Raw genomic sequence first — 14,741 nt, 5'->3', positions numbered from 1 at the left:
GGGGTGGGGGTGGGGGTGGGCAACAGGAAGGTCCTGAGTGGGCAACAGGAAGGTCTTGGGTGTTCTGTTTGCAGCTGCCCCTTATTTGAAGGCCCGTCCTTTGGCAAAGCCCCTTGATGAAGTTCTGAGGAGCCTGGGCAAGTCTGGCTTATCTTGGGGGGTGCTGGGGTGGATGCCAGATGGCCAGCATAGGAAAGCCCTGGGAGTTCAGGACTGGCCAAGGGTCCTGCGAGTGGGCAGGACCTGCGAGTGGGCAGGACCTTTGGCCACAAGGACGAGTGGGTTTTGGAACGGTGTCAACTTGCAGTTCCGAGACTGTCTGCTGTGCAGTGCTGTCACCCTTGTTGGCTACAGGGACAAAGAGGAGCCCGGGCCGGGGCTTGTGTGAGCGTGTGGCTGCAGGAAGGGGGCAGGGAGAGGAGGGGGGCCTGAGAGCAGGTGGCAGGAGGCACACTGACATCTGCAGGAGCAAGAGCAACATTCGGGGGGCACCGGGGCTGCCCTGGAGGATGCCCCAGGAAAACCTCTAGGGACGTCTCCCAGGTGGCCTGGGAGGGGTGGTGCTGAGCTGTCAAATCTGGAAAAACGGTCAGCTGTCACCCAGGAACCTGGCGGCTCTGGAATACCTGGGCCATCGCTGGGAAACACCATCTTGGGACACTGCCTTGGAAACACATTTTTGCTTGGGTCTAGAGGAGGAGGGGACAGAGAGGGGATCTTCAGGTGTCTGAGGCCTGAGTGATGTCCCACAGCCTGGAAGGCTCCCCACAGTGTGGACCCCTGACCTGGGGGGCTCTGTGCTTCCCTGGCAGGGAATGGGCTCCAAAGGCCATGTACTCGGAGCAGGCAGGCGCAGGTCTTGGTGTGCTGGGCCTGAGCGCCTGGCTGCTCTGCAGTGCCTGGCCCTTTAAGGACTGATTGACACCTTCCCACCCATGCAAACAAGTGTGACCACTGTGGCCAGCATAGTCTCATGGCTGTTTTGTGTGAAGGAACCGAGGGCAGGGACCCGCCTTCTATCACAAGTAGGAGCCATACTTCTGATTTACTTGATAAAAAGGTAAAGGCCACTGAGCAGGTCCAGCCCTGAGCAGCTCAACCAGGAAGCAGGAGTCCTGAGCTTGTCCCCCGCGACTCCTCTTGTCTGCTTGCTGCGTGATGTCCAGCAAGGTCGCTCAAACTACCATTGTCCTCTACACCTCTGTCTCCTGATTGTCATTAGGAATTGACACCATCTGGCCCAGCAGGGGGGCACAAGGTAGCTACCACAGCTCACGTTCCTTCTGCAGCTGGTGAGTCTGGAGACAAGTGGGGGAAGGTCCTTCTGGTCCCCCAGTGCTCCCTCCCCGGTCTGCAGTGGGCCCACAGTCGTCTCTCCTGCTCCAGATGGCTCACCCCTTACCGGGCTGTGTCTTCTACAAGTGGCGAGGAATTAGAGCAGGAACCGAAATTTTAAAATCCTGCTTCTTGTTCTTCACACTCTTGGCAGCAACGATCTCAAGTCACAATGACAGTGATAAGGACAACAGGCCTGTCCGTCACCCCAGCCAAGGTTGCTCTCTGCACAGGAGAGGTGGCACCTTCTCAGAGGCATGTGGGTCCTGTTGCCCAGAGAAGGGAGTGTGACAGCCTGTGCCTTCTGGCTGCTGGACTTAGTGGCCCACACAGTTGAGAACAGGCACTTACCTTCCTCACCAGCTGGGCGAAGTCCCCACAGTCTCGGGGTGGCAGCCCCAGGAGGGGCCGGGTGCAGGAGTCCAGCGCAGAGCCATGGCTCACAATTAGAATGATGCCCGCTGTGGAAAAAAGACACCTCACGGTCAGAGCAGGCGCAGAGCACCTTCTTGGACGAGTGTCCTCCCAGCAGTTGTGTGGCTGACCATAGCTCAACCGCACTCACTATTCCGCCTCCCCTGGGTGCCATCTTTTCCAGTGGGCATCACCCCTCTGCAGAGGGTCTGGAGGCACAGCACCTATGCACCAACTGCAGGATGGAGTGGGGTAGTCTGAGCCACCACCCTGCGGGGGTTGGCTGCCTGGGACAGTCAACCACAGGTGAGATATGCTGTCCAGGACTGGCCAGATGGGGTGCTTTAAGTGATCAGCCAGTTTATCACTGTAAGGACTCGAGTGTCTGGAGGGAATCCATAGTTCCCGGGCTGAGTGGGTCTCCCTCAGTGACGTGAGTGCCCCAGCCAGCTGCGGGGAGTGGGCTGTGGCCCACACACCCACCTGCCTGGCAGTTCCCTGGCTTCCTGGTCCCTAGAAGCTGACCTGAGTTCTTTGGACATGGGTGCTGGCCTGGGTCCGTCAGCTCCCGGCCCCAGCATCAGGGTCCCGTCTAGGTCCCCGTTACTGCGGCGGTGGGGGTGGGTGCTCTGCGGGCTGGAGGACGGGAGCGGGGGAGTTGGGGTGCTAGTAATCCAGGAGTCTCCGGTTTCCACCGCAGAGGGAGCCCCCGAGGCTGCTCCCACGGAAGGCGGAGGACTCACCGTCCTGCGGGCAGGCGCTGAGGATCTGGTGCATGCTCACCGCACACCTGTTGACGTATTCCTCGTAGCTCTCAGCAGGCAGGAGGGAGCAGAGGGGAAAGGCAGGCCTGGAAGGAGGAGGAGGGTCTGGCTACCCTGCGGGCTCCTTCACAGGGACTGGGGGTGTGCGCTGGGCTGGCTGGGGAGGAGAACGCTCTCCTCGTGGCCCTGCCTGGCAGGGCTCAGGGGCCTACAGTCAACAGAAGATGGCACTGGCAGGGCTGTGTTCTTACTGAACCCGGCAGAGTCCTGCTCAGCTCTTGGGCTTGGGAGAAAAGGACCAGTATGTTCCCCTCCATCAGACTCAGGTCAGGCGCCTCCCGATGCCTCCCCTGCGAGGCCCTGACCTTTGGGCATCTGCAGTGGTAAGACCACCGTCCATGTCTGACCAGATTCCTCTACCTTGGCCCCTCAGGAGCCATCTGATCACCCTGGCTTGACCTCACCAGGAGTCTTGGCAGGCAGGCTCAGCTGCTTTCCACCACTGCCCACCTGCTCCTGGGCCACAGATCCCCGCCGGCCCTGGCCATGCTCAGAGCTGGGCCCCACCCCTCTCCCCCACTGCACAGCGCCACCACAAAGGTCCCTCTTGAGCATGGTCTCCCTTGCCTTCTTTCACCAGGGTCCTGACAACTCTTTAACAAGAGCTGGGGAAAGAGGAGCAGAGAGCCTGGGGAGGGCCCACCTGTAGTCGGGGTCGACGTTGAAGCTCGCCTCCTTCAGCTCTTGCCGGGTCATGAAGGCCGGGGTGCTCTTGCTGGCCTCCCATTTCATCCACTCGAAGATCCCGGGCTCCACTCTTATCTTCATTTTTTTCTCCAGTTTGAGTTCTGGATTCAACAGAGAACAAGTGTTTGTCCTGGGCAGCGTCCACTTTGGCCTGAGTAGATAGGTCTCTCCCCCACTGGAGCTGACTTTCATGCAAATCTAAAAATACCTTTCAAAGATGTGATTCTTTTTCTTGGTGAATATTGTTCTGTGATTAACTCAGTTGTGCTGTTTCTGAAACCCAAACTGCCAGGTGATAGAGGTACCAGAGGGGTGAGGAAGGGACAGCCTACCTCGAAGGCTGCAGGCTTGACTGGACCCCAGGAGGACTTATAGTTAAGCCACCATGGCAGGCCTCACCCTCTGGTGGAGGTCAGGAGGGTGCAGTGAGGACTCTGCTGGTCCAGCCGTCAGTAGGAAGGATGTGGCCCCTCTGGAGAATGTCAGTGACGAGGCACTGTCCTGATGGACACGTGGCCCCGACTGGGCAAGTGGTGAAGGACAGAAAGGAACTGTCTCTGGAATGTTCTGACTCCTTGCAACTCACCTTTTATGTCTTGACTAAAAGATCTGTCTAGGAAGGCCGTCCCTTTTTGCAGGGGGGATAAAAGACTTACTGCTTTTATTTGAAATGGGAAAAGTGTCATTAAGTGCAAGTGTTGGAAATTAAACTAGTTCCAAAATGTGTCCAGATTCACTGGACGGGTTCCCATGCCAGGCACTTTTAGGAAGGGGTTGGACCAAGCCTCCTGTGTCCTCCCTGGTCATTGTTAAGGACATCACAGGAGGAGTTTCTGGGAGCTTCCAGCGCCTGGCCAGCAGCTCCCCTGTGGAGGACGCCTCCTGGGCCACTGCGCTGTGGGACACCTTTGGCTAATGGCCCATCTGGACACTCATGGACATGGAATTGACGTAAAGCTTAGCATGTGTGGATCTGCCTGGAAAACAGGTGGATCGTGTTTGGGATTTATGGGGAGGATTGGGTTTGCTTGTTTTCTGAGCTAACACAGGATTTATAAGCCTGTGTCCTTTAACAGCCGTAACAATGGGAATCTTTTGTGACTAGAGTAGAAGCCAAAGATCACGTTAAAGATACAGACATTGTCATTGTCCAATAACAGTTTTGAGAACTTTTTGTTGTTCATGCCAGAGACCCAAGTAACAGAAGCCAAAAGAATATCCACAAAATATGGAATAATATGCTCATAATATGGAAACATAAGTGACAAAATGGACAAAATTCCGAAAAGATTTTTAAAGTGCTCAGTGTTTTTTGCCCATGAAGACTGGACAAAAGAATGTTTTTATGCTTCTGTTCATACGCCGTTGCTGTGATGGGAGGTTGGGAGGGAAGGGGAGGGCCAGGTCACCACCAGAGAAGGGCCTGAGGGTGGGCCACAAAAGCCCAGGCGCCAGGCCGGGGGCGTCTGGCGGGACACAGACCCTGGGCGTCTCACACCAGCTCTCCCGGGGGGCGCCTGCAGAGTGGAAGTTAAACCAGTTTAGAAAGATGGTGGAAAATTGCATCTTAGGCAACCACAAACGAGGCTCTATAAATGGGAGGAAGTGAGAGGCTTGGAGCAGGGACAGAGAGGGAAACTGAGGCCAAGCTGTCACCTTGTATCACACGCTGCCCGTTCCTTGCTTTGTTCCCTCTTACTGTCACCGTTGGGTCAATAATAAGCACACTGTCCTAGACAACCCGGGATGTGTTATTTCCTATGTGTTTTGCTTTATTCCGTCATAGTCATTCAGGGTCACCCCAACCTGAAAGCTGCAACAAATGTGGCCTAGAAGCGATTGTGCGGGCATTGAAAGAACTGGCGTTGGTGGTACTTCTGCTGCCCTGTCCCTCCAGCAGAGGGCGGCACTGAGTGGCCTTTTCTCCTTCCCTTCTGGGTGGGTGGTGAGAGAAACCTGGAGAGTCCACCACCGTGGGGCCCTTATCACCTGGTTGGGTCATTTCTCTGAAAAAGCAGCTGGTGTCTTCTTCCTGTCCCCCAGTACTGTAGTCCATGCTCAGCTGCTGAAGGAGACTCCGAGGTGTGTGCGCACATGTGTATGTGCTCATGTGTGTGGGGTTGTGTGTGTGTGTGCTGTGTGTTTGTGTGTGGTGTGGACACGTGTGCTCTGTGTGTGCAAGAGTCTGCACACGTGTTGGTGGGGAGGGATGAGGGGCCTTGGCAGGCCTGTCCCACCCTGGGTGCAGCCATGCCGTGCATCAGGCCACTCAGGCACTGGGGACTACCGGGCGCTGCCCAGGTTTGCCTTAAAAGGCTGACTTGGTCCTTTTATCCTACTCAGCACCATTAGCTGAGAACCCGAGGGAGAGGCGCCCTGCAGTCACATTGGAACCCCCGCACCAGCTGAGGTACCCGCATTTCTATCTCAGAGACCTGAAACACCGAGTGGGGGCTCGAGGTCCAATGTCACTAGGGGGTGGGATGACAAGGGAGCAGGGAGGGTTCCCAAGTGGGAGGCAGACGGAGGCTTCTCAGGGTCACAAAATAGTCCATGAGAGCCTGAGAAGGGGTGGATGGTGCCAGGGGTCCAAGCTGGTTCTGAAAGTGGTCAGCCTCCACTGGCTGGGACTTCTGACCATGCATCTTGACCTGGATGGTCCCTGCAGAGCTGCCCACACAGGACGGGAGGGGGAGAAGGCACAGGAGTGGGGCTGGTGCACCTGTCCAGTCCACCCATCATCCTTCCGACAGCTCCTCCCGACCATCCGCACGCAGTCACCGCTCCTGCCTTGGACACCCTGTAGGCGCAGTCTCCTGCTGCTCCCTCGCTCCCCCAGGACTTGGTTCCCGTGAGCTCCCTGCCCTTCTCCTTCCACCCACCTGCCCAGCCCCGTCTCCCTGCCGGAGCCCGCCTGGACCCCACAGTCTCATCACCCTGCACACACTGTCCCCGATCCACACTCCCTCACTGCCTTGCCCTCACTGTCACCCCAGCCTTTGTTAGCTCCAGCTGGAGAGGACCCCGGGCCCACCCAATGCTCCATGGAAACTCATGCCCGCAACTGTGCTGCCCCGGTCATTCTGCTATCCCAGCCCATGTGTGGTCCCACTCCCTGACAGCTCTGCAAGCTTCTGACGGTCCCTCCCCTGGCTTGCTGTCCATGGTGACCTGACTTCCTGTGTTTCTGAGACTTGGAGCAAGCCCTTCCCCCACGTGGGCCCGCCTGCCAGTCTGTGCCTCGCCTCCCTCCTGCCCCTGTGTCCTGGCGCACCAGTCCCTGCCTGGGGAACTAGGTCACATCCCTCCTCCCACCCAGGGAGGAGCAGGCGGGATGCAGACTGGGGAGCAGAACCCAGGCCTCCTAATGGGCTGCCATCTCTGGGCAGGAAATTCTTCCTGTGTAGAAGCTGCAGAAGGGCCCACCAAAGGCTTCCTGGCACACTCTGCCCAGAAGCACGCAGGACAGCCCCCGTGGGCAGCTTAGAAGGGACCACAGCAGTTCCCAGATCCCTAGGTTTTGAATGCCCCTTTCCAGGTGTTTCCTTCGACCTGGCAGAAAGGGGCCTGGGTGAGCAGCAGGACGGGCCGGGTGCTCGTCACCCAGCTCCTACTGCCCACAGTCCTGGATTGCAGAAGCAGCAGTGCCTCAGCGGCTGCTGGCCTGGGGCAGCTGGTCCATCACGGCCTTTGCTTTTGTCTGGCCGCTCAGGCCCGCCATCCCATTGTACCTCTGCTCCCTCCCCTCCCCGTGGAGAACAGTCAAGGCCACACACAAAGCCTGCTGAGATTCTCACCCACCTTCCAGGATGTGTTTGGCCGTCTGCACACAGCGGAGGGCTGGGGAGGTGAAGACGGCGGTGAGTCTGACGCCACTGTCCATCAGCGCGCCTCCTGGAAGACAGCAGTTGGAAAACGCCCTTCACGATTCTAGCCCAGGAATCAGCTAGCAGCTTAGGTGGCGGCTCCGCCTGAGGCAGGCAGGGTCCTAGGAGGTTCTGGGACACCTTGCATGATCTTCCTGGGTGTGACTGTGACCATCAATCCCTGCTCCTGTGACCAGGAGACGACCCAGGGGACCTGACGGAGCCAGGTGAGCACATCACAAGCAGAGATTCCCCCAGCCAGTCACAGAAGTCAGAGGTTTGAAGTGAGAGGGGTTTGGCATGTGAGAAATTCTCCATTTCTGTCTTGCAAGAGGGGCCCCACGGCCAGGAGCGTGAGCAGAGCAGTCCCTCCCTGGTCAACAGCCCGTGAGGAGAGGACCTCAGTCCCACAACCGAGAGGATCAGCCTTCAGCCGGAGTCTGGATGGGGACCTGAGCTCCAGTGGGCGCTCCGTCCTGCGGACCCTCTGGTGTCTGGCTTTGAGACTTGGCAAGATCCATCCCCGCCCACCTGGGTGCACACATGTGGGCTGTGCTTTAAGCTGTTCTGCAGTAACAGCAAACTTGAGGCCCCGGGGGCTCACTGTGGGACAAGCCTCTAGACCAGCCACCTTTCCTGCACTGTGGGAAGTCCCACTCTTGGGAAAGAAGGGGTTCCTACTGTGCAAGCCCTGCACAGGGCCAAGGCCGGTGGGCACCAAGGAGCCTGCCATGGAATGAATTGTGTGCCCCAAAGAGATGTGCTGGGTGGAGTGTGAACCCCAGGTACCTCAGATACAGCCTTATGTGGACATAGGGTGTTTATGGAGAGCATTGGCCTCCCTTACCTGTCGCATCTGCATCCAAAGGTCCAACCAAGTGTGGAACAAAAATATTGGAAAAAAGACTGCATCTGTGTAGAACATGTACAGACGTTTTTCTTGTTGTTCCTTAAACAACAGAGTCTGTTTACATAGCATTTACATTGTATCAGGCATCGTGTCACCTGGAGAGGATTGGAGTATGTGGGAAGGTGTGCACAGATTCTATGCAAACACCACACCATTTCACCTTAGGGACTTGAGCATGCCAGGATTTGGCACCTTAGGAGGTGACACTGGGTGAGATGCCTCACCTCTCTGTGCCCAGCCTCCCTGCAGCGAGTGGGCAAATGCTGATACTGACATTACACTGCACACTGAAGGGCCACGTCCCTGTAGCTTCGATGGCCACCCTGTGACTATCAGCTGCTCCTTCCCAGTGGCCTCACACACACCTGCTAGTCTGGATTGGAAAATTCCACAGGATGACAACGGAGGGTCGTTTTCAAAGTCTTTGATGCCACTGCTCCGTCGAGGCAGACTGCGGGGGAAGTTCAGGTCAGGCCTGTGGTATTTTCCTAAGGCAAAACGAAAGAACGTGGGACGTCGGAGTAGACGTGTCCCGAGAGGCCGCATTGCCAGGAAGGCTCTTATTTAAATCACCCTCAGCCGTTGCTTTTCCCACTCGCTCTGAGAGGCGGATTCCACTTGAGGAGCAAAGGCAGCTTTACCGTGCTTTGCATAGCACTGAGGTTGCAGCCCCAGGAACCGTGACCCTCTCTGCCCTCCCAGAAGCCCCAAGAAGAGTCACACAGTGAAGATCCCGAGAGAGAAGCAGGGTCTCCATGACTGATGTGGCATTAATTAATTAGGTGCAATGTGACCCGCTCCACAGCGTTAAGTGTATCTTACAGCTTGCAGGACAGGGTGCACCTGGCTCTGGTGATCTGCACTGGGTGCTACTCAGTGACTTGAGGGCAGGACTAGAAAGTCGGGTGTGTCCAGATACTCTCCCCACTCAGGGGCTGCATAGTACATTCTGAGTTCGACCGTGAGCTCTAAGATCTGTCAGTCAGGGTGCGAATCCTGGCACCATTGGCAACAGCTACATGAGGAGAAGCATACAGCTTACCTCCTCCTCAGTAAAGAGGGGAAGTGAGATTTGTGCTAATGCCACTGAGCTAGTGCTGGAGCCCAGCGCCCGGCTCAGACTCGTGTCCAACAAGTGCCAGGGCCGTCTCCTATCAATATGCTCCATCATCCGTGCAGATGGTGTCACCATTGATGAGTGTGCTCCAAGTGACCCCGGAGCTCTCTGGTGCTGGCACATTCCTGCAGCCACAGTGGCATGGCCACTCTAAAGGGCACAACTAAAGAAAGTGAGACGGGGCCCTCATTGGTCATCCTGCCTGCAGACCCCCTGGACTGGACCTACCGTCTGCAGTGGTACACTGCTGCAGCCACGACTTCCCGAAGATCTGGTCCACTCTCTCCCCGTGCCGCACCACCAGCACGCTCCTCCTGGAGATCATGGCCTGGCGGTGGGAGGAAACGGAACCCAAGTGACCAATCAGCCTTGTCGGACAGTGTCCCTCCAGGTCCTGGCGGCTGGCCTGAGGGGAAGCCTTGTCCCATGCTGGTCGCCAGCTCTGCCCACTTGCCAGAGCCCTCACAGTGAACAAGGACTGGGAACATCCCAGTTCCTCCCACCTTTTCACTTCTTGGGCATCAGAGCCTCGTGAAGGAGATGAAGAGACAGGTCTGGTCCCCCCCATAACCCAACAAGTCTACGTCCCTGTCTCTTCCAAGTCCTCAGCCCTCCGCAGAGACTTCTTAGATTGTGATCTCTCTCTCTCCCTATCACTATTTTGTGATCGATTGTTACCGTATTTCTATCTCTCATCCATCTATTGGCTGCCACCTCCTGTTCTGCTGACACTCCTCCTCTTCCAGGAGCCCTCCAGGACTGCCCCTGTGTTGGCACATTGAAAGGCAGCTGGACAACTCCTCTGGTCTCAGGTGTGTCCTCTGTCCCTGAGCACCCAGGGAGAAGCCCTCCATCGATCCTCCTTGCTGCCTTCCTGTAGCTGTGTTCTCTGTTACAGGAAAGTGCTACGGGAAATCAGCACGGCTGTCTCTTGCTGTCCATGGAGGAGAGTGCAAGACCCCTTCGGATACCAGAATCCACGGTCACTCAATCCCCGATACAAAATGGCACAGTATCTGCGTGTAGCCTGCACACACCTCCCATCTACCTGAAATCATCTTTCTGTTGCATAATAACCCCGAGGCAACAGAAATGCTATGTAAATAATGGCTTTACTGTTTTACTTAGGGACTGATGACAAGAAAACAGTCTGTACTGCCCAGTGCAGGTGTGCTGTAGTTTGGATCTTGAACGATCCCCAAAGGCCCATGTGTTCAAAAGCTTGGTCCCCAGCTGGTGGCACTATTGGCAGTTGGTGGGAACTTTAGGGGCTTAGTGGAGGAAGTCAGGTCACCGAGGCACTCTTGTAGGGGTAGTGGGCCAGCTCCTTTCTCTCTCCCTGCTCTCTGGCTGCCGTGAGGGGAGCAGCTCCTCCACCCTGGGCTCATGCCTTGTTGCACTCTGCAGCCAAAGGCCCAAAGCAACAGGGCCAGGTGACTATGCCCTGAAACTAGGAGCTCAAATAAGCCTTTCATGTTTTTAACTTGCTTATTTGGGGGATTTTGTCACAGTGATGAAACACTGACTGACTGAAGATGCAACTCGTCTGTATATTCTCAACCCGTGTTTGTTGAATCAGTGGGGCTGACTGGATTTTATTCTGCTTCTTTTTGGCATGACAGAGGATTTGGCAGTGGCCAGCAGTCTCAGGTACTGGGGACAGCTGCTCTCTGGCACATTCCTCCCTTGCTCAGACTGCCCTCTGAGTGGCCTTAAGCCTTGCAATTGCAGGGATATGTCCCACCTGTTCTTGAAGTCACCGGAGGCCCTTCAAGTGATGATGATGCACTATCCCCTGGAGGGGGCTCCTACATGTGGGGGTCTATCGCCAGGGGAGCTGGGGATGACCCTTCTCCTACCCGTGCTGTGAACAACTGAAGGGGTGGGGGGCAGCTTGAGGAGCACCTTCTCTAAGGGAGATGGTGCGGGGGTGGGGCAGAGAGCAGAGTTCTGGGGACCGAGCCAGCAGGAGGCCAGCAAGAGGCCTCCAGGACAGCTGTGGGCAGCCAAAGCCCTTGTTATATATAAGCCAGGACTCTGAGGAGGCACGGAGGGTCAGCCGTCACCCTGGAGAACCGCCACCCAGTGGCAGGCCCAGGCTTCTGGGGGCCTCTGCTCTAAAGCTGGATAGAGCTGTCCCACCTCAACCCAGGACCCATAGTGCTGCCTGCTGGCTCCCAGGACTCAGGCTGTCAGTGCCACTGTCACAACATGGTGTCTTGGGAAGGTGCATGGGACAGTGCTGGGACAGTGCTGGGACAGTGCTGCAGTGCACCCTTCTCCAGGAGCTGCAGGTCTCTGTGGGGCTGAGGGACAAACCCAGGAAGATGCATCACAGAGCCACTGAGGGCAGAGGGGTCAGTGCCTGCCTCCGGAGTGGGCTGGGGGCTTCTGGGCATAACAGGACTTGGTGACTCCTGAAGCCAAGGTCAGCAGGATGACAGGTGGAGAGCGCAACGTGACGGGCAGCCCGGGGTCCTGTCCTCTGTGCTGCTCCTCCTCTGGAAACGCGGAGCCTTGGGAGGTCCTGGGAGGGGACAGAGCAGCCTCTGGGTCTGAGGATGGAGAGGGCTGCACCCTGCCTCTAGACAGAGCCGTCACAAACCGGGCAGCACCGAGCAGTGCCAGTGAGCTCCCGCCATCCTGGAGGCCAGAAGTCCAGCTCAAGGGCTCCGAGGCCGGCCCTTCCTCACCTCCTCCAGCTCCCGTGGCTCCAGTGTCCCCTGGCTTGTGGCCGCACAGTGTCTGCCTCTTTTCCCGCGGCCTCTCCCTCTGTGTGCCTTTCTGCTCTCCGTCTGATTTCCCTCTTGAGGACAGCTGTGGCTGCATTAGGGCCACTGGACAAGCCCAGGTCCTTAACTGGATCCCTGTGTCCTTTCAGGTCGCTTCTGCAGGTTCCGGGCTCAGGGCCTCTGACCTGCGGGCCTCATTCAACCTGCCCCAGGTACCCTGTTCCACCGGAGGCCACAGCTCTCCTCACTGTACAGAAGAGGTGGAATCAGAGCAGAGGAGGGGCCGCTGGCAGGGAGACACGTGCTCCTTCCTTCCATTTAAAGCCCCAGTGAACTGGAACGCAGGCCGTGCTCTGGGGGAGCCCTCTGTCCCAGGTGCCCTCCTTTGCTCTGGAAGGGGCCTGGTCTGGGAGGGCCGTCCACTCCCACAGGGGGTGGGTGGGTGGGTGGCATGTCGGCCCGCACTGGGTTTCCTGGCACCTGGGCAGCCGGGGTACAGGAGTCCGCTTCTTGTCCACTAGTGACCAGCAAGTCTCTCACTTCCGGGCAGTGGCTGCCCAGCTCGGGCCATCCTTCTCTGTGACTAAAGCAGATCTGTGTCACCTTCGGGTGTCCAGTGTGCTCATCAGTAGCCTCTGGGGTGCTGAGCGGGTCTAGGGGAAGGATGTCGGGCTGCCTGCTAGGGATGCTGGGGCCTAGCCGTGGCAGGCCCTCGACGCCCCTCTTCTGTGAGGCTCCCAGTGTCCAGTGTGGGGTCAACACTTTGTGGCCCCCACCAAGCTGCCTTCCTCCTGCAAGCCCCTGTTTTCAGATTTGTAAAATGAGGGCAGAAATGCTAGGGATGCAGGAAAAGGGTCCTAATTCTGTGTGTGGCACCGGGTGGGAGCAGAGAGACCGTCCCACTGATGTAGTAACTGCCCAAGGACCACTGCAGGTGCTTCTCCAGGGGGTCCTGGTAAGAGAGACTAGCTTCAGGTGGAAGACGGTGGCCCGAGCCCAGGCAGTGTCCGGGGGCTGACAGGGAAACTCACTTGTCTTTGGGAGGGGGCTGCCTGGTCCTGAGCCCACATGTGCAGCCTGACTCCTGGTGGGCCACATGGGCCCCGGACTCTGTCCCCCACATTATAGCGTGGGCTCCTGTCTTGCCCAGCCCTGCCTGGAAAGAAGGGAAGCCAAGGTTCCAGGGCTGGAGACTTCTCTGGGGGTTACTTGGCTTGTTAATGAGAAAATTGGAGCAAGAATTGAGTGTCCTGGCCATGCCCTGTCCCTGCCTCCTCCCAGCCTGGTGTCCTCGGGCCATGTCTGATGCTGCCTACAGAAACATGCAGACAGGTTGCTCAGCCACAGAGGTCACATCACCCTCCCCAGAGAGGACAGACCCGGGTGGCCCAGCAGCTCAGCCCTGGTGGGAGGGCACCTTGCTGGTCCACGTGCCAGTCTGCTGTGGGGCCACAGAGGAGGCTGCCTACAGATCCACAGTTAACACTAAGCAGCCGCATCCGCCGTGAGTTAATAGAAAGTGCTGTGCTTAGTTGACTTTATGGGGGTGGGGTCCTGTTACCTGCAGAGCCAGCGCACTGCTGACACCCCTCGGCGCTGGAGAGGAGTGGAAGTCCCCACTTAGTCTGCCGTTGGCGTCCCCGTCCTTCCTGGAGTTCCCGTCCATGGCCAGACTAAAGGTGTACGTCCTGCAGGAAGAAGACGGCGTTGCTACAGAAGCACCACCCTGGCCGTGCTTGGCTGTGGATGTGCTCTAGAGTGTGACCACCTTGGCAGACAAGGTCACTGTGAGGACAAACTGAAGCAGCACGGGCCAAGTGCTCAGAACGGGGCAAACCTGATGGTGGGGTGTTCTGCGGCTGCTGGCCCCACCATGCGGGTTCATTTCATGGCCAGGACATGGCACCCAGATGTTGGCCAAAGGTTATTTTATATTTTTGAGATGGGGTCTTGCTGTGTGGTCCAGGCTGGTTTTGAACTCCAGGGTTCAAGAGCTCTTCCTGCTCAGCCTCCCAGGTAGCGGGCACGACAGGCTCATGCCAACATGCTTGGCTCTAATGTCAGTTCAAGTGTTGCTGTGAAGGTGCTCTCTAAATGAAATTAAAACCGAAATCACTAGACTCTGAGAAAAGTAATTACGAGCTCTGTAATGCAGGGGGACCCCATGCAGCCAGGTCTTAGAAGGAGTCAGACTGGGGTGGGTCCCCGAGGAAGAGGGAGAGCCGCCCACAGGCCATCTTTGGACTGGAGCTGCAGTGCCAGCTCCTCCCTGAGCCTCTCGCCCTGCAGACTTCAGACTGGCCAGACCACGGTTTTGAGCCAGTTCCTTAAAATCTCTCCCCCTCTCTCTCACATCTGATTGCTTCTGCTTCTTTGGGGAACACAGACTATTTCTCTGGTTAATACACCATCCTCTTTGATTCACCTTCTGAAACAGTCAGGTGTGCAGATGGGCATGGTTGGGGTGCAGGGACAGATGCACGGTGGGCAGGTGCCTTGAGAGATATGGAAACATGGGAAAGAGGGGGTGCATTTCAATAGAGAGAGAGAGGTCGCAGGTGAAGAGGAAGTTGACACACGTCCATTGAATCAAGAAAAGTGCCCTAGGGTGGACAGGCATTGGGGACCTCTGGGGAGGCTGGGGATGGACCCCAGCTGCCAGGGGAGGTGAGAACTCTGGCTTTGGCATTCAGGCAAGGGTGGAATGCAAAGCAGGTGCGTCTGCAGGGAACCGGCAGTGGCTGGAAGAAGAGAGCAGGAGAGAGAGCCACGTCCCAGGAATCCTCCTCAGAGCAGCAGAAGATCCTCTCCCCAGGGAGGTCATCTTACAAATGCAAAGATCTCTAAAAGGAATCC

At 57.2% G+C, this 14,741-nt stretch overlaps 1 protein-coding gene across 4 annotated transcripts in view; it reads right to left on the bottom strand.

The window, feature by feature from the left end:
- Positions 1-14,741, bottom strand: part of Ubash3a (ubiquitin associated and SH3 domain containing A) — a 33,056-nt gene that overhangs the window by 2,485 nt on the left and 15,830 nt on the right. The window contains exons 7-15 of one of the 4 annotated variants that reach the window (XR_007347822.1): positions 13,447-13,573; positions 9,832-9,918; positions 9,382-9,481; positions 8,402-8,524; positions 7,062-7,154; positions 3,217-3,361; positions 2,493-2,599; positions 2,275-2,385; positions 1,687-1,796 (exon numbers count right to left, since the gene is read on the bottom strand). Coding sequence is in view for 3 of the 4 variants with exons in the window: in XM_048803714.1 (XP_048659671.1) it covers positions 1,687-1,796; positions 2,493-2,599; positions 3,217-3,361; positions 7,062-7,154; positions 8,402-8,524; positions 9,382-9,481; positions 9,832-9,918; positions 13,447-13,573 (892 nt within the window). In the remaining variant the exon portion in view is untranslated. Of the gene's footprint in view, positions 1-1,686; positions 1,797-2,274; positions 2,386-2,492; positions 2,600-3,216; positions 3,362-7,061; positions 7,155-8,401; positions 8,525-9,381; positions 9,482-9,831; positions 9,919-13,446; positions 13,574-14,741 lie in introns of those variants that run through there. The other 3 variants (XM_048803714.1, XM_015478802.2, XM_048803715.1) reach the window with 3 other exon arrangements.

Source organism: Marmota marmota, unplaced genomic scaffold (assembly GCF_001458135.2).
Source record: "Marmota marmota marmota unplaced genomic scaffold, marMar, whole genome shotgun sequence".
Classification (NCBI taxonomy): Eukaryota; Metazoa; Chordata; class Mammalia; order Rodentia; family Sciuridae; genus Marmota; species Marmota marmota.
Note: the sequence above shows the minus strand (reverse complement) of the source record. Positions and strands in the feature narration are given on the sequence as shown.